The following is an 18,027-nucleotide window of genomic DNA, read 5'->3' as shown; positions in this document are numbered from 1 at the left end:
TATAAACACTTTATAACAGAACAATTTGCAGGTGTCTGCAAATTGCAAACTGCAAATTGTAACCCCCCCCCCCCCCCCCCCAACTGTTTACTGTACATATTTCTTTCTTATTACTACTATATAATGTGATTCTGCACATTATTGTATATTATTGTCTTTAAATGTCTTGATGACTTGAATACAGGACCGTTTTCAATAAATATACTGTATTCGAATAGTATAATGTTTTTTTTACAAACCTTTTTTTACAACTGACTTTTTTTATTTTGTAGAAAAACAAGATGAAAACAACCACAAACTGGAACATTATATACAATAGAACTTTTTACAAACCCATGACAAAAGGTCATGAGGAACTTCAAACAGAAACAGCAGTTTAAGTTCTTCATAGTCAGACGTTGCTATGTTGCTCTGCTGTATTAACTGATGTACCAAAGGCAATGAAACCCAGAAACTATGTTTGACCACTATTCTCACCTTAATATGTGTGTTAATCAAAGTAATTACATTTGATAGGAAACTATTACATGTAAGGTTGCTATTGTGCACTGTAAAAACATTCATGAATCTAAATGGTATAGCATGATTGAGCATGGCAAAAACAGGTGATTCTAATCCTGTTACAATTCACTGTAAAAGAAAACCTGGAAAATGCCCGAAACACCTGAGCTTGATGGTGAAGACAACGATGACTTTGGAAAAAAGTGATGGACGCAAGGAAAGCAGTCGACCTGCTGCTGAGAGGCTCCGACAGCAAATGCAAGAAGGTATCGCATTGGCATGGTGTGGACGGTGGTGGGTAAAGTCCTTGGAATAGTCCTCGTATAGAAATCTGGAAAGGTGCATGAGGAGCTTTGAGGTGTCTTTGGTGTCTATGTACAACGTTAAAAGTCCTGTCCTGTGGTCCTCATATCGAACAGCTCTGTATCTGTTGATAAAAGCTGCTGTGGATGCTCCAGAAATCGTCTGGCATTGCCGATAGCCCGACCCCCAGGTCTGTGTACATGGGCAGGTCTAGTTCGTCTGAAACGAAACAAAGCAGAAGAACGTGGTCAGGATTGCACACAAGATCAACGGACACTTTTTGATATCATGGAGATCACAGATCTCGTCATCAGCCCTGCAGATACTTTGTTTTGCTCACAGGACGATCTTGATCTTTGTGCTTAGGTTAGTTACTTTGACTAACAAATTAGCCTTTGCAGGCAAATCTCTGATGTCACGCAGTCCTACTAAACATGTGTGTTGATGTAAGCAATCACAAAGCGCTAACACTTTCAACCTGGCGTCCCTGTTCTCACCACGTCATTATAGGTACAAAGTTTCAAAGTCACAATGAAACAACACACTGTGGGCTTTTAGAACAGGTATTTTACACCACATTTAACACCAAATCTCTTCCTCAAATAGTAAATAGAAAACTTCACAACGCGTAAGCTTGTAGATCGACTATTTTCACCTAAATGTTCGCCCTAGAATAGGGACACTAGGGTTTGTGTGGTTACAGTAAGTATGTATAATTGCCCAAATATTGTGAAAGAGGCTCAGATCACTGCTCCTCCAACCAATCATCTAGCAGCATTATTTACCTGAGGAAGTGTCACTGCTCCCTTGGCTCCCAGGGCTTGAGTAGGAATATGGGTCTATGCATGCTTCATTGCTCAGGAACGACTTGTCGTCTAAACTGCTTGGCCACTGTGTCTCTTGTTCCAATTGCTGGCAAAGCTGAAAGAGCAATGCTGGAGTCAGTATGGTTGCATTGTTCGTTGTGAATTGACCAATGTTTTGGATTAGTAACACTGAATCTGAAACAGCAGAATATAAGGCCAAGCATTCCTGACAATGACAAAAGCATGCTAGTAACCAGGAAGGAGAATAAAAGCCACACCTACCTTAATAATTTCGTTGGTGTCATCATCGTATTCTGGAAGATCGGAGGGGGGGAGAAGGAGAGGGGGGGAAAAAAACATGAGTATGGCACGTTTATGATGATACAGTTTTCAAATGGTGTTAGAATGGTGTCATGACTGCACACTTTTAGTTTGTGCTGACCTTCAATTCAAGCCAATAAATGGCAGTGTATTGTTTTGATCTCAAAGCTTTACTTTGTAAACTTTATTTTATTTTATAACATTAATATCCCAACCTAGCATGCTAAGTTATAACCATCCAAGCTAAGCACAAAAACGGTGTGACTCTGAAAACACCTCCAGTGACAAAACAGCAAATATACCATTTGAAGGTATATTTATCCAAAGCACTCTTACAGAATGAGTATTGCGTAAGGTGGAAGTAAAGCCTCTGACAAAACCAACAGTTATAATTTGTGTGGCACTGGTATCACATTACGGTTACACTATAATCTTACCAGGGCTGTGTTCTGGTGACACTTCGAACCGTCGGTGGTACAGGTCATTCGTGCTATCTGGACCGATCTCCACTGACGTCGCCCACTCAATCTCCGATGCACTCACATATTTGAGCTCTACGAGACAGAGAAACATTCAATCAGCATGGAGGCTCCAACTTTCTCCAAAGAGGCACACTTTAATGATAAAGCTGTCTGTGTACTTGATGATCAAAATAAAGGGGTCCTTGGGTGGTACCAGGGGATCCCCTGCTAAATTTGTTAATATAGCATGTCATAATTTTAACCACTTTAACCATATTTTATACTTTGGCTATTCATAAATAGCAGATATACAAGCTCATATCGTGATGAAATTGTAGATCTGCCTTTTTTTTTTGCTTCTGGAGGTGCCTACACCCTGGCACAAAACATTTTCAAAACGAACATTTTCATTTTGGGGGTCCTTGCCATGAAAAGGTGTGATCAGCACAGGTAATACAGTAGTATAGCATGCTTTATTCCAGTGTATATCTTTCTTACCTTGGTGATCTGTGCTGTCCACTGTGTTCTCCTGTGTGGAGGAAGAGTCCTCGTGCGTCTGTGTATGAGGAGCAGGAGACTGGACGGGACTGCAATCCTCCACTTCCTCTGTCTTGACCTTTGCGTTCTGTCAAGAGGAAACAGAAAAAGGGGACATACAATTAGTTTACAGTTAGACTGATAAGGAAAAAGCTGTTTTAAGTCATGGACACAGGACAGTTGTCAGTGAGCCAATGTGTGTTGAGATAAAATGCCCAGAGATATGAGCCATAGCCAGCTGTCTTAGTGTCTTTATAAACTATGCTTAAGCCTTTGTCTAAATATGAATCGATTACAGTACTTTATGTATAGAGCAGACAAAGGATTGTAAAATGTTCCAGGCGCTCTGAAAAGGGACACAGTACAATGTTGAGGTAATAAAACGTCTATTTACCTTGTTCTTTCGTCTGGTATCCCGCGCCTTGCACCCAGCTGCGCAGATTGGGTGGGGGAAAAAAGTTGCATTACAACACTACACTTACAACACAACACTCAGTTTATGTATGCTACCATATGGTGCTGATTCATATAGAATGAAAGCAGGCACACAATTGACATTTAAGACGCTGCATGTTGTGCATGTTTACTTCCTGTTAAGATATCTCACCTTTATATTTTGTGGTGGCTGTCAGCAGCCTGTAGACACGTACTGCCTGGTGGCCTTTATTGATGCTCTTGTCTTTCACCTCCTCAATGTCGGGCAGGGAGTTCATTGCACAGCGGAAGTTGGCTTTCCATGTCTTGGGGTCAGGAGAGTTCTGGCCCTCGATGTATTTCCCTGTGGAATAGTAAAGTTGAATAATGACAAATGAATACCCTGGCCAGTTTACAGTAGGCCTCGTCTCTCTCTCTCACACATAGTTTTCTTTCAGTGTGTGTGTGTGTGTGTGTGTGTGTGTGTGTGTGTGTGTGTGTGTGTGTGTGTGTGTGTGTGCGCGCGCACGTGCACATTGCACTTGTAACTGCATGTCACCAACCCACCTGTATGGACGGCCCACCGCTTGAAGAGGCAGGCGTCCTTGTCCACCTCCCAGCCGTGGCGTGCAGCGTGCTTCCAGGGGATAGAGAACATCCGCTTGTCCTGAAACCATAAGGCATTACTTTGTCAAAATCAATGTTGCAAAACATTGATAGCTCTGGCCCATATAATGTTAGATGGACCAGAGCTAATGTAAAAACAGTTACAGTATATACTTGACTTGACTGAATCAAAACAGCCAAATCTCACCTTATCAACCCACATCAGACCAGAGATACTGTTAGAGTCGATCATGTTCTCCAGCCAGGGCCTCATCCTCATTCTTGTCACAGGCATTGTTTTCTGTAGGGGTACATTAAACACACAGTTTTAGACATGATGTGGCAAGTCTAAAACTTAGACATGCCACAGATTCCTAAGGGAGATTCCTAAGGGACTCCCTCAGTCCCACAAACAAGCACAAACAATGGACTAAATTATTTTCGCTCCTATGCCACCAAAATGTGGAACGCCCTACCAACTGTCATTAAGACATGCGAATCCCTTGACTCTTTCAAAACCGCTCTCAAAGGGCACCTACGGACGGCTGCAATTCGAAACTGGCCCCTGTAAAATCGGAATCCCTCAAACACGAACGCAAGGACAACACAAGAGACGGTCGCGGCCACACAGCCAACTCAAGGTATGACCACTGAGCCAACTTGGGGACCCAACGCAAGGACAACACAAGAGACGGTCACGGCCACACAGCCAACTCAAGGTACGGCCACGGAGCCGACTTGGGGACCCAACGCAGCTCCTCCAAGGAAAACAAACAAACAAATTAACAGAGCTGAATGTGAATCCCCCCCACCGCCCACCCCTTTTTTTCCCCCCTCACTGTATATGTTTCTTTTCCCTTTTTACCTCCTTTATGATGAATTCCTGTTCTGTCTATAGAAGTGTCTATTTGTACGTCTCTAAATGTTTTGATGATTTGAACATGGTGGACCCTATTGGAAACAAGTGTAATGCTTAATTGGGTCGTCCACTCACAGTTAACAGCCTTTGTATAATACAAAGGCTGTTGTTCAAAGCACCATGTTCAAATCATCAAACTCAATACAAATTGTATTGAGTTTGTGCTTGAAATGTACTGTAATTCTGCAAACTGTTAATAAATTCTTCAATCAATCAATCAATCAATCCCTTAGTCCCTTAGGGACTGAGGGAGAAACGTTGCTCAATGTTGATTGTATAAGCGATGAGGATGCGGCTCATATTACAACAGCATGAGCATAATGGTTAAATGTTTCGAAAAGGACAGAGCTAGGAGGCTACAGTTGTAAACGGAGAAATGTGACTTTAGAAAAGCTTGTAGGATAGACTAAAAAACTACCAAATTAATTAATAAATCAAATAGAAAATACCACAAGTAAAACCTTTCCATGGCATTTGGGGAGAGCAACTGTCCCAGGCCCAAACTCAAACGTTGTTTTGTTTTGCCGACAAGAACAGATCGTCAAGCTCACAGCGTCTTGCAGATCACGTCTTGTCGGCACGCGACGCCGGTCGAGCGATGGAGAGGCGCACCTGCATGCTCGGCTTTTCCGATCACGCCGCGCTCCTGTCACTCAGTCTCAGTCGCACTTGTAACATGATAGGGTAGACTATAATTGTTTAAACACGTGAAATAAACGTTTTGTCCCTCATCATCTGACAAACGTGCAAACTATTGTAAGTAGCGTGTGTGCACCGGTCTAGCGGTGCCAAAAGGCTTGAGTCTTGCAATTTGCCTTGAATGCAACTTTAGAATTAGTTATCAAAACAAAAACTTACAGTTGCAGAGTGGTGGGTTTGTTATATTCCAATATGTCCCGTAAAAACAAAGCAATAATAGGTATTCCGTCTCTTCTTATGGTCACGGTGTGTTCAAGAAGATGCTGTGGCAAATGTCTTCTTGATTGTACATGTATCCAGTGAGAGCTGTTCAGAGAACTGTAGTAAGTGGGCAGTCAGAGTTCTACTATTTATACAGACAGACGCTTGGGGTTTTCCCCAGACTGCAGCCCTGCTCTGATGACAGCCAAACAGCAGTCAGTGCATGTGTGTGACGCGCCGAACAGCGCCGCCTGAAGGCGCTCACATTTGTTGCTCCATTTCCCAGAAATCACACGACTATAGTAGAAGCCCAAGCTAGGAGGAAGTCCCTGCAACAATAATAAATAGACTGAACGGCATGCAGCGCATGCAGGTCCAACCTGCTAGAAAGGTACAGTCTGCTGCAATTTACAGTAGTCTTATCACATGGCCATGGGCACAGTTAACCTTTTGCAAACCTAATCTTGCAAATGCCATACTTGTGCAAAACTCGACAAGATTGTATTCATAATTGGCCAGACACGTTCGTAGCCTACGTTCATTTATTTGATATTTTTATGTGGCCTATATCTATATACCATGTAAAATGTTGCGATTCATGCCTGGGTATAGCTTGTATATAAAATAATTACATTACACCTTTAAACGTATGGTAAGAAAAACAAACTCGAAGTTGTCATAATTAGATTAGACAGCACAGCAGTGCATGTCTGCATGAATTAAATAATTTGTTATGATGTAAAAAATAATGCATATTATTCGACACTGATACTAATCTTGTTTGTCTGTCTGATTTGCAATATATGGCTTAATTGTTTCCATTGGGGTTCTGTAATCTGATCAGCAAACACCTCTTCCAGAAAAGTCAAAGTCCGTCCGGGCACTGTGTGGTGGTGGTGGTATGATTGACGATGACGATATGACACACAAAGAGACAAGCCCTTTAGAATAAACTGCAACCCAAGAAAGAAACCTATCGTTTACAAGAAATGATGTAGTACCATAAGTCGTCGATAGGGGGAGTCCAAAGCTGTCTTTAACCAACCTGCTTGCTTTGCTTGGGAACCATGACACAGCTTGGTGACAGCCAGCTGCCAGACAGCACATTGCTGCAGGCTGCTGCTGTGTGCGACACTCACTGATACTCAACTGGCATCATGGCACCACTGTTATATATTCTACTTAATTAACAGTCGTTTCTGCTGCCGAGAAACAAGTTAAGCTGTACGACGTGCCCTTAAAAATGTGTCTGGATCTGTGAATGGTGACACGCTTCATTTTCATACATCTTCTTCCTCGGGAGTCGGGTTTGTACTGCACACAACACATCATTAGTGAATTTTCTGCACATGGATGGGATTATTATGGGAATCTAGGCGACAAGATTTAAATGTGTGCAACAGTGCAGGGGCAGCATGGTCGCTTGTCACTATCAATAGTTTTGGGAAACTCCGCTCGCTCCACGTGCTATGGCTGTTAGTGCTGCTGCGGCTGTTATACCTCTGCTTCCATGGGACTTCCCATGCATGATGAAAGCTGCATGAAAGCACGAAGGGAGGGGGAGAAGGGAAAGGGAAAGGGGCGTGAGTGTGTGTGTGTGTGTGTGTGTGTGTGTGTGCGTGTGTGTGTGGGGGCGGGCATGTGAGTGTGTGTGCATGTGGGTGTGTGTGCATGTGAGGAGCGAGGAACCCAAGGGAGTTTTGATGCTGGAGTTTACGCAATGATTGTATATCTTTGGGATTTTCCAGCGACGACAATTCTCTAGATAGAGTAGGTTATAGGATATTGTTGAGGGAAATATTACTCTCCCCAAAACAATTAAACTTTATCACAAAAATATATATTTTTAGTAGCAATAGCACTGCAGAGTGAAGTGCAAGCATACATGTATCTTTAATAGTTTTTAAGGGATTGATTCAGCATTTATAGGGATTCAAAAGATTAGGCTTTTGTCTTGAGCCTGGAAAAGGGATAATCCTGTCTATATAGATAAGATAGAAAAACTATTGTCCATTACATTTGCATAACATTGCCTGCATCACACACAATTTGTAACAGACAGTAAAAACAAGCAACCAACCAACCAAACAAACAGCTAAAATACATATGATTATATATAGGCTACTATTATAATGTACTAATAGGCTATAATAATGTCCAGCAGCAGTTGTGTTTGCTTGACTTGGTCTTGGGTTCTAGTGGGGGATTAATAGTTCAACATTATAGCCTACAGTGTGGTTAATTTAGCCAATAGAATGACTATGTTTTCCACCAGCCTCATCAGCCTCACTTTTAGCCTATTGTAGCCTACATGATTAAAGGCTGTAACCATGAAAACACATTTCATACTTACTATAGGCCTACTCATCCTTTCATGACAGCATGTGGCAACAGCAATTTACAAAGAGGTCCTTGTGCCATTTTCTACAAGTCGAGTCGATTCAATAAGCATGATTATGACAAACAGCGAGTGAGACTTTTTTTCTGTCTAGTGTAGTAGGCCACCTTGCTATTTCCCAAATGCAGATCCTTTATTATCCACTGACCACTGAATGGTTATTCCCTCTGTTGAATGTTCTGCACTCTCTTTGTAGGACATTTCCTGCTGACTTTTCCCCTCCCCCAGTGCAGGCCTATACCAGGCGTGCCCACACCTTTTGGACGTCTGTACTATGTCAATCAATCAAGTGGCAGCTAGATGCCAAAAAAATATATATTACTGTATATTTATTTTTTACGGTCATCTGATCTACCTCCACAGCCTTTGTGATCTACTGGACTGGTAGATCACGATCTACCTTTTGGGCACCCCTGGCATATACCATGATCTCTCCCCACTGGTTCCTGTTTGTTTAGCTTTTTAAGAGATATTGATCCTGTTTTATTACAGGCCTCCGTGGGTGTAAAATAGTGTGCCAACTGAGTGCTACAATCTACAATCAACCTGGCGTCCCTACTTGGGCATGACATTACAGGTGAAAAGTTTCTCACCAGTCTTTTGATTTTCTGAAAATTCGAAATTCTCAAAAGTTTCAAAAGTATTGCAAGAAAGCAGTTGTGAGATTATAGATTGACGATTTTCGCTATTCGTTGTACAACAAAGGAAGAGGGACAAGAGAGGAGCTTGAGGCTTTGGGGAGACGCCCAAGGCCCAAGCGGCTTGTGAGCACAATCTCCCCTGGACCATCTGCCTTTGACAGCTCAGTTGACACTGGATCAACGCAAAGCCGCTGTTGGTGTGTCCAGAAGCTACTGTCACTGTTTCCACTTCCTGGTGGGGGGAGGCAGGTGGGAGGGGAGTGGGGAAGCCATGAGTAGGGGCTGAAGACTGTAAGAATGGTAGATAGATAGACCCAGGGTAATTCAGGTGTCATAGCAACAGAAAAAAGTTAAAACTCTACATTCAGATAGTAATCATTGCTATATAATGTTTGTTCAATAGCAAGGGCCTCCTTGTTCTCTCCAGCTCTTTAATGAACAGAACAATCATTTTCAGGTGGTTTGCCAATTTCATCCATTCAGGAGAGAGTTCATATTGAAACGGTCCTATATAACCACATGGTTATGCAGTACAGTATATCACTAACTTGCACTTACAGTGTATAACCTTCAGTTATATAGTACAGTATACAGTATCATGTATCACTAACCTATAATACTTACATTACTCACATTCCTTTACAGTAAGATAAGAGGGCCCCTTTCTTATGCTTTGTTTCAGACAGCAGAGGGCAGAGAGAAAGGTAACCAAGGGCAGTTTACAGTTTATAGAGACGAGAGATATGCGAGACAAGACAGGGGCGGACGTGACGCAGAGGTACCACAAGAACAGCGCGAGGGGTACTATGATAGGAGCCAACCAATCATATCAACGCTCGAGGGGTACTACCCGGAAGACTTCGTCGTTCTTCCGGTTGCTTCAAAATGCCACTGTCGCTCCTCAATCCATTCTCTAGATATATTATAGCTCTATGGTCAAAATCTTGTGCACGCATATGACTTTTAGCCCACTGGGTTAGAATGAACAGTTAGCTGAACAAGATGAATCTGCAGTCTATAAGAGTGGTGCTCCAGGCCTGGGCCATGGCTCAGTGGTCCAGGCACCTTGGCTGGTAATCCAGTCTGGCAGTGTGCCGCGGGTTCGACTCCCGATCCTGACGGCCTTTACTGCATGTCTTCCCCCCATGTCTCTCCCCATTTCCTGTCAGCCTATACTGTCTGTCCCTCCATAAAATATATAAAATAAAGGCAAAAGCCACAAAAAAAAAAACATTTATAAAAAAAAAAAAAAGAGTGGTGCTCTGTTAGTGTACCATAGCGTACACTAACGTATACGCTATGGTCACCAACACGTGCAGTTAGATGACTTAAATCTGACTTAAATCACTATCTGCCGGATAAAAAGGTTATCTACTACATAAACTACCTTAAAGCAAAGAGCAGACGTGGACCATGAGGAAGAGCGTGGGATTGGGGTTAGATTGATGCACTGCAGCTGAGATCTATCTTATCGCCAGTGTTGTAAAAAAATAAAAGCTCTTAAAACGTGGGCAGATAAAGCACCTGGGGAAGACAGGGAGGCTAGTGCCCTCGCCCTTTCTTGTGGTTTTGGTCTACTGTCTTGAATAAGCTTTTTAAACAGGTCTTTTGTTTGCAGCTCGACAGGTTTATTTTCTATTTTCTTTCTTCTGCACGGAATAAGTGAATACTAGCTTTTAAGCAATTTGGGAATCCCTTTAAAACGTCATTTTGATATTAATCACTTGGCTTTCCTCTTAGGCAGGCAACATAATATTGTCTGTAATTTGGTGATGATAATTGTATTGATTGTAATTTCAGTTTATATTATGCAATGTCTACAAAGCCAAATCTCTACTGGGGGAACATTAAGGCATTGTAATCTTAAAAGATTCCTACATTTAAAACCTTTGATGCATCCATTCCTCATCTCCTTGTCTTCAGAGGGATATGGAATGTTATGCTTTTGACCTCTGGGAATCTGACCTATGAAGAGCCTTGTCTATCAAGGAAAGGGGAGTTGTTGACATTAATAGCTGAGAATGCCCATTACGCCTAATTTATTGTTCGGCGGTGTTCGAAGTGCCGAAAATAACCAATCTACATGCTCACAATGTGTTGCATCTGTGCCATATTGTGAGCTTGTAGATCAATTATTTCTGGCGTGCAACACCGGTGTACAACAAAGTATAAATCGGGCTATACAGTGCACTGGTATTGTGCATGTATTGATAGCTCAGATGATAGCATTGGGAGCTTTATCAAGTACAGTACCTGCTCTGCACCAAGGGTAGGCACCATTTGTTACACATCCAATAGTTACACCATGGATATGGTGTAACTACAGTCAGGGCAACAACAATAGTGCCATGTAGATTTAAGACATAACATAACTTTTTGTACATGACAGTGGTAGAGTGGAATAGACTTCCAGTAGACATAAAATCTAAATAGTCCTGTCATAGGTTTAAACATGCATGTGGCAAATGGCTATTTGACCATTATGAGGTGTTGGCTGCTAGGTGTGTGTGTGTGTGTGTGTGTGTGTGTGTGTGTGTGTGTGTGTGTGTGTGTGTGTGTGTGTGTGTGTGTGTGTGTGTGTGTACAGTACACATTAACATATGTAATATGTGGGAGTGAGGGTAGGTATACAGTGTGTCAGTAGCCTATGCATGTAGGGACAGTAATTGTGTATCCTTATACATAGAGGGGTGAAAATATATACATTTTATTTTGCCTTGCTTAATGAGGTTATGTTTAATGCAGCCTATGTGCCAGTACAGGGCACCATAGTCATCTCATCTGTGACATGTATTGCCTTTTTTGACAATGGAAATAAGTTATCTTTATTGTATAATATTTACGGTTTGCATTATTAAGGGACCAAGAAGTCACGCAGTGACTTTGGTCACTTATTAAGGGACCAATAAGTCACGCAGTTATACAATTATTATACAATAAAGATGTTTATTTTTCTTCTCCTTCTCCTTCTTCCGCCAAAAGTTGCAGTTCTGACTGAACGGTGCAGTCGGTTTTCGCGAAACGCGGTAATCTGGTAGAGGACCATGTCAAACGGTGACTATGCGAAGCCCATGACGATTGGCCAAATGGTGGCGCTATAGCACTCAATTGAAAATGCAAACTTTGAACGTGCATAGCTCATGAACTGTTTGACCGTTGGCAATGACACTTTGATGTGTCTCCTCATGCCGAACAACTTTCGTGCTCTGACTTTTGACCTCTGACCTTTAGATCACCCGCCATTTTGAATTATATGAAAAACAGTTAAAATGTATCTGCTCCCAGGATCTTTGATAAAAATGCATGAAAACTTCTACAGTTGAACTTTGGACCTATACGGACAAATAATCGTAGCACATTTTTGTTAAGTGAAAAAATGATTTTTTTTATGAGCCAATGAAAATTGCTGTTTTGTGAAACTTCTTCTTCTGCCCCTAATACCTACATGAAGCGTCATTTGCTTATGCCACTTTACAGTATAGTAGAGGGTCATGCCAAATAGCACTGAAAGCGTATAAAGAGAAGTTACGCACGCACGCACGCACGCACGCACGCACGCACGCACGCACGCACGCACGCACGCACGCACGCACGCACGCACACACACACACACACACACACACACTTTAACTGTGTGTGAAAACACACTGTAGTAATGGATAAAGACATGCCCAAAATGAGGACACACATTCTTGTTACCAAATCACTGAATGGTTTTGCTGTTTACAATATAGTAACTGATTGTCTCTGTGTAGCTCAGTCAGCAGAGCTCCCACCTTCAGTCCACAAGGTTGTGTGTTCAAACCCCGGTACCGACAACTCAGCTCGTCAGTCTTATTTGTGCATGTTGTTCTTATTGCGTATTGTCTTCTTTCTTGGTCCCGCCTTATCGCTGCTTGCAGCTATATTTTGCTCTTATTTCTGTGTTTTACAACTGCATTTTAACCAAGTTAACACCCCTGCATTGCACCACCATTATACATGCATACACCATACTTACTGTAATTAATCACATCTATGTAAACAATGTCAATATCTGCAACTGCACAGTACAGTAGGCTATTTTATACTCTGACATTCAGGTGACAGATCTGGGATCCTGTGATTTATGACCAGATCTCCCACTGAACCTGTAATCACCCAACTGTATTATATGTCATCATTATTATGCAGTTTTGCTAGTTACATTCCTGTCTTCCTCATTAGCATTGTGTGTATCTTGTTATTATCGACTGCTTCTCTTTCTGTCTCAATATCATTTATTTGTCATCATGGTATGAAGGACGACTCCCCCTTTTTGGCCAATTTCTTAAGGCAACGAGTACTGTATGTCTGGATAGTCTCACACATAGGCCTACACCTATGCAATTTATTAGAGAGGTCGTGGTCTCTGGTAGAGCAGGTCTGCCGGAACAGTTGAGTCCCGTTCATTTACTTTCTATCTGAGCTATGGGCTGGAGCTCCCAGTAACAACCAGAAAGTGAGATCGGCAGCCGGCCAGTAGTCTGAAAATGACTAGTGTACCCTCTCGCTTTGTGTTGAAATGCAGTGTCCCTGAGTGAGACACTTCACCCCAAACTGCTACATGTGTGCTAACATCATTAGAAATATCATTTAGACCGAATTAATACATACTACTAATTAATACTACTACAAAAAATAACTTTTGCCAAAATCAACAACAGTGACACAACGGTAGGATGATGAAGTTATAACGGTTTTGGTGCCTTTGCTCGAGGGGAGTTCAGAAATCTCAATGTCGGCATGTACCACTGTCAGGGTACAAGACTTGAGCCTGAGCACTCCCAAACTGGAGCCCAGGGACCCCCCGGGGTCTTTGAGGGGGTTCCAGTCACCTAACCCAAACACTATTTTTCATTCAGAAATAGCTACAAGCTCACAGCATATTGCGATTTGACGTGTTGTGGGCTTGTAGATCTGCAATTTTTAGAAAAATGTAGATGTTGACACAGCATCTTTTCAAATGGGAAAATTTTACTTTTATTTACCAGTTACCATTAGTCCTTCCCAGTTCAAAACGAATGTCTGTGTCACTGAGTCAACTGACTGTTTGCGGTTGTTAAACTGTTACACAGGAACCCATTTGAATCCAAATATGGGTAAATGTAGTCTTTGGTGAGTAAATTATGCAGGCCATTCTGGTAGGAATAATTGCGGTTGCATACTCCATCGTCGCACGTATTAAGTAATTGCACCAGTCATCAAACCATGCAATTTTTGATACATAAAAAGCGAAAATATTGATTCAGATCATAATGATATTGCAAAACACTGTGTTATGTGAGGAGAAAGGTTTGTGATGTAATGCCATGGCTGCCACTTCCTGTACGACGTAAGGTTGTTTATTTTTCGCAAAATCTTTGTATGGCAGCACTATTGCCAGCAATAACAATTCTGGGCAACAAAAAATATGTGATCCCGGTTGAGGTCGATTAATAATCCAACATTAATCCCTTCAAAGTTTGTCAGCTGGTAGTTGACTGCTTCTTGATGTCCATCACTCTGCTCATGCGTCTTACTAGATTTGACGTGGTGGATCTAAATCCACTTCGATAAATGCAAATGGTGTAGTTTGGGCTTAGCTGCCGGTTCATGACATGTATAGCAGACAGGTCTGCTGGAGCAGCCGAGGTGCCTGAGTCTGGGAAGAAGGCCGCTGCTGGTGGTCTATAATGATAAGAACGCCCCTCACTTCACACGGGTGTGATTTCTTTCTATCCTCTCTCTTGTCAGTCAGTGGGAGACGAGGCTCATTTGGGCCTCCATTGTAGAACCACCACTGCTTCCCCAGTATAGTCTTCTGCCAATAATTCTAATTTCTGGGATGTGTTACTGACCCAGTTTAGCAGTAGTTGGTGAGGTAATTAATAATCAACTGGACACTTGCATGTACACAGTTTTGATAACTCCTTTTTTGCTTTTGAAATTACATCATATGGCAGCCAAGTCTATGGACCTTTAATGTTTGTTTAGAGCACTTAAAAACAACAAAAAAGGCAGCCAAAGTCTATGGACTTTTAATGTTTGTTTACAGCAGTAAATGTCATGTAACTTCATGTGGTACAATAAAGACGCCCTGAGGACGAGAAGCTTGCGTGCAATTTTAGGGCCTGTTGAGAACTCTAGTTTTCGCCGGCTGCCGGGCAGGCAGGCCCGTCTAGAGTTTGAATGGACAGGTATCAGTCAAAAGGGAGACATCGAAGAGGAAGGACGGGTGGGGAGGGATCAACATATGGAATGTCAGAACAGGTCAGCTCCATATATGGAGATCTAAGGGTTTGAGGTCAGATGTACGTAGATATGCTCCATATATGCAGATCTAGGTGATGATCCAGTCTTCTCCAGGGTTTGATGAGGTCAGTGTCGTGATCTTCATATATGGAGACGGCCATATATGGTGGCGTGACATGTCACGAGGCGTGATGTCACGAGGCGTGACCATATATGGAGGCGTGATGGCAAGAGGTGTGACCATATATGGAAGCGTGATGTCATGAGGCATGACCATATATGAAGGCATGACCGATCAACCAACCGACCGACTGACAGGAGATGCAGGTTTTCATAGTAAACTGCGACCTTCGGTCACAATAAATACCAAAGGAGTGAGACGGCCTTCACATGAGTGTTTTTTTGAGTGGTGCAAACCACTCCAACAACTGGCTTTGTTAGTTTACGTGTCCAAAAAAATGAGCATGGTTGCTATGGTCACTGACATTACGTCAGACCACAGCTGATCAGTCTATATAAGACCTTGCACCACTCAGTTCACACAGGTGTGATTTTTCTAACACAATTACAGTTAGCTAGGCCTACTATGTATAATTTTAATTGTAACTAAACCCAGCAGTTCTCTCAAGTGCTCAGTTCATTAGAAAGAAAGAAAGAAAGAAAGAAAGAAAGAGAACAAACGAACGCTGGCCTAATTCAATTATCTCAAGTGCCCATGATGAGTCCTCTGGTTTAGCCTGGACCCCCCACTTTGGCAAAATGACAACCACTGCCTCTCAGTCTCTGCACCATGACAGCCATCTTTATACTCACGTTTCCATCCTGCTGCTGCCAGCCGCAGTCTCATTTGTTTACCGTGTGTCCCGGGCTTGGCAGGAGGAGGGCGAGACAGACAGACGGGCATGGCCATGGATGGTGGAGGAGGAGGAGGATGAGGGCATGACTGCTGCGGGCACTGGAGGGAAGGTGACAGATGGGACGTCCTGACTGACCACGACCCCACTTGATAAGGTCAGGTCAGTCACGTGACGGCACCACAAATAAGGCAATTAACACACCAAGAGGTTTCCATAGTATACTCACTGACACACATGAGAGAGGACAGGTTTTTGGGGAGGGGTGTATGTTATTTTAAATGAACGTCGTGCTAGTAGCCTATAGCCTAGATTGATTGGTTAGATAAATACTGCAGTCAATGGGAAGGTGCGTGTTGTCATATGTGCTCCGTTGCGTACGTCACGCTTTTGCACTACGTATTGAGAGAGAGAGAGAGAGAGAGAGAGGGAGAGACGCGCGTTTCTCAAGGTTAAGTTAGTTCAGTGGGAGTGTCTTACGGCACCACGTGACAGTGGTGCGAGGTTACTGTGTGTCAGAGCTGTATGCTGCCCTTCTGATGGGACTTCACTTTAGCTGCAGAATGATGCTGCCGTGCATGGTCTAAAATGTAGCCTACAGTACACACTCATATTTCTGCGGCGGTGACCCCAACAACAAGACACTTAATGCTGTTGTTTGTAGTTATTAGAATTATTTGAGAGACCCCTGACCCAGAATTGCATCTATATGCTAGGCTACGTAGGCCTATTTGTAAGCTACCGTTATACCGAAAACGGCCACTATAGTGGCGGATTGATAGATTTAAAAAATAAACAAAACCTCATAGCCCACCTTGTGTTATATCACAGTCAAATATCACACATGTAAATGTATCCATAATGTTGGCAACTGAGACTACGAATATAACCAAATGGAGCCTCCTATGGGGCTATATGGGTCAATTGGTTACATGTATACACTCTCAAGAGTTAAATGAACCCTCGGGATTTGCTAGCGATGAGACGTTTTAAAATATGCAGCGTCCATATAATTCCCTCTGGTGGTAACCTTCATGGCTCCCTCCGTCCGTGCACCATCCCCCGTCCATCCAACCTGTGCTAGTGTGAGACCGTCTCCATTACGCGGCTCCACAGACACCCACCCACCAGGACCAGGTGCAGGTGGACTCAGGAGTCAGGAGTGGACGGATCACCAAGCGACGCTGCTGGCTCAGGCTGCTGCTTCTAAAACGCCGTTGGAAACTATTTCTATAGGCGACACACACGACATGTACATTTGTTTTGTTCATGCAAAGCTATAGCAGCGCGTGACTGTGAAGCGGTTGGACGTCGTGTGTGTACATGTGTGTGCGAGTGTGTGTGTGTGACTGAGCACAGCAAATCTCTCCCGCTGTGGATGGTCTCAGATATATTGTCGCTGCTCTTCCTTATAATCTCCATCCCACTCCCAAACTCGTCGGCGAGCTGCTGCTGCTGCTGCTGCAGAGTCGATGCTGCAGTTTTGACTGATAGAAAAAGGACCGCGGTGTTGTGCGCTGCGACAGACACGCAGACACAGACTCAATGAGAAGAAAGACATGCTCGCCTTCGTTCTGGTGTCTGGGTCGCTCTGGATTATATTAGGTGAGTTCTGAACAAAATGCCCCTTTTATCCCCTCCTCGCTCCGTTTTCAACGCCTCGGTCTCCTTGGTGATGTCACCTAAGCTACAGTCTCGCATATAGGGCTGTGGACGAGGCGCATTCATTCATTCATCCATCCATTGCCGGCTTCTTGTTTCCTATACAGACCGTTGGATTATTGTTATTATTTCGTAGCATCAGTGAATTGGCTGCGGCCATTCCACTAGGCTGCATTAGGTTTTGGCAGATTGCTCAAAATTGACACGTTGCCTGCTGGATTGCGGTTGGGTTACGTGGACACACCGGCGACCGGTGACATTCTTTAATTTAATACACGATGCACGTGTAGCCTGCTGAGCCCAACATAGTTTCAACAATATGGCATGATAATAATAATAATGATAATGACAATAACAATAATAATGAAATAACAGTGGTGGGCAGCCGCGTCTGCTAACCTGCTATACTTGGACTCTAGTGCAATGTAGCCTACATTTTCTTTCCATAAGCT

At 43.0% G+C, this 18,027-nt stretch overlaps 2 protein-coding genes across 5 annotated transcripts in view; one reads left to right on the top strand and one right to left on the bottom strand.

Annotated features, from left to right (window-relative positions):
• Nucleotides 1-242: 242 nt before the first annotated feature.
• Nucleotides 243-5,873, bottom strand: irf1b (interferon regulatory factor 1b). Of its 2 annotated transcripts, XM_079507781.1 has the most exons (10): nt 5,727-5,873; nt 4,158-4,250; nt 3,911-4,010; nt 3,537-3,707; nt 3,324-3,361; nt 2,891-3,017; nt 2,369-2,485; nt 1,893-1,924; nt 1,590-1,725; nt 243-1,023 (listed from the first exon to the last, which is right to left on the bottom strand). In XM_079507781.1, exons 2-10 carry the CDS (start codon nt 4,242-4,244, stop codon nt 908-910), a joined length of 924 nt encoding a protein of 307 aa, XP_079363907.1. In that variant the 5' UTR covers nt 4,245-4,250; nt 5,727-5,873; the 3' UTR covers nt 243-907. The 2 variants fall into 2 exon arrangements, with proteins under 2 accessions (XP_079363907.1, XP_079363908.1); XM_079507782.1 differs by lacking the exon at nt 1,590-1,725 and having other exon boundaries at nt 879-1,023.
• Nucleotides 5,874-6,070: 197 nt separating this feature from the next.
• The window catches only part of acsl6 (acyl-CoA synthetase long chain family member 6), a 73,907-nt gene continuing 61,950 nt past the window's right edge, over nt 6,071-18,027 (top strand). Inside the window, exon 1 of one of the 3 annotated variants that reach the window (XM_079507881.1) lies at nt 6,071-6,159. Coding sequence is in view for 2 of the 3 variants with exons in the window: in XM_079507880.1 (XP_079364006.1) it covers nt 7,030-7,075 (46 nt within the window). In the remaining variant the exon portion in view is untranslated. Of the gene's footprint in view, nt 6,160-7,016; nt 7,076-17,053; nt 17,519-18,027 lie in introns of those variants that run through there. The other 2 variants (XM_079507880.1, XM_079507879.1) reach the window with 2 other exon arrangements.

Source organism: Electrona antarctica (genome assembly GCF_951216825.1).
Source record: "Electrona antarctica genome assembly, chromosome: 8".
Taxonomy (NCBI): Eukaryota; Metazoa; Chordata; class Actinopteri; order Myctophiformes; family Myctophidae; genus Electrona; species Electrona antarctica.
This window is presented reverse-complemented; position numbering and strand designations above follow the sequence as displayed.

Excerpts from the sequence above, each read along its gene's own strand:
- irf1b (XM_079507781.1), bottom strand. The coding sequence starts at position 4,244 with ATGCCTGTGACAAGAATGAGGATGAGGCCCTGGCTGGAGAACATGATC. Across the intron at positions 3,362-3,536 it reads AGCCACCACAAAATATAAAG|CTGGGTGCAAGGCGCGGGAT; the intron begins GTGAGATATCTT and ends CAATCTGCGCAG. Across the intron at positions 1,726-1,892 it reads ACACCAACGAAATTATTAAG|CTTTGCCAGCAATTGGAACA; the intron begins GTAGGTGTGGCT and ends TTGCTCTTTCAG.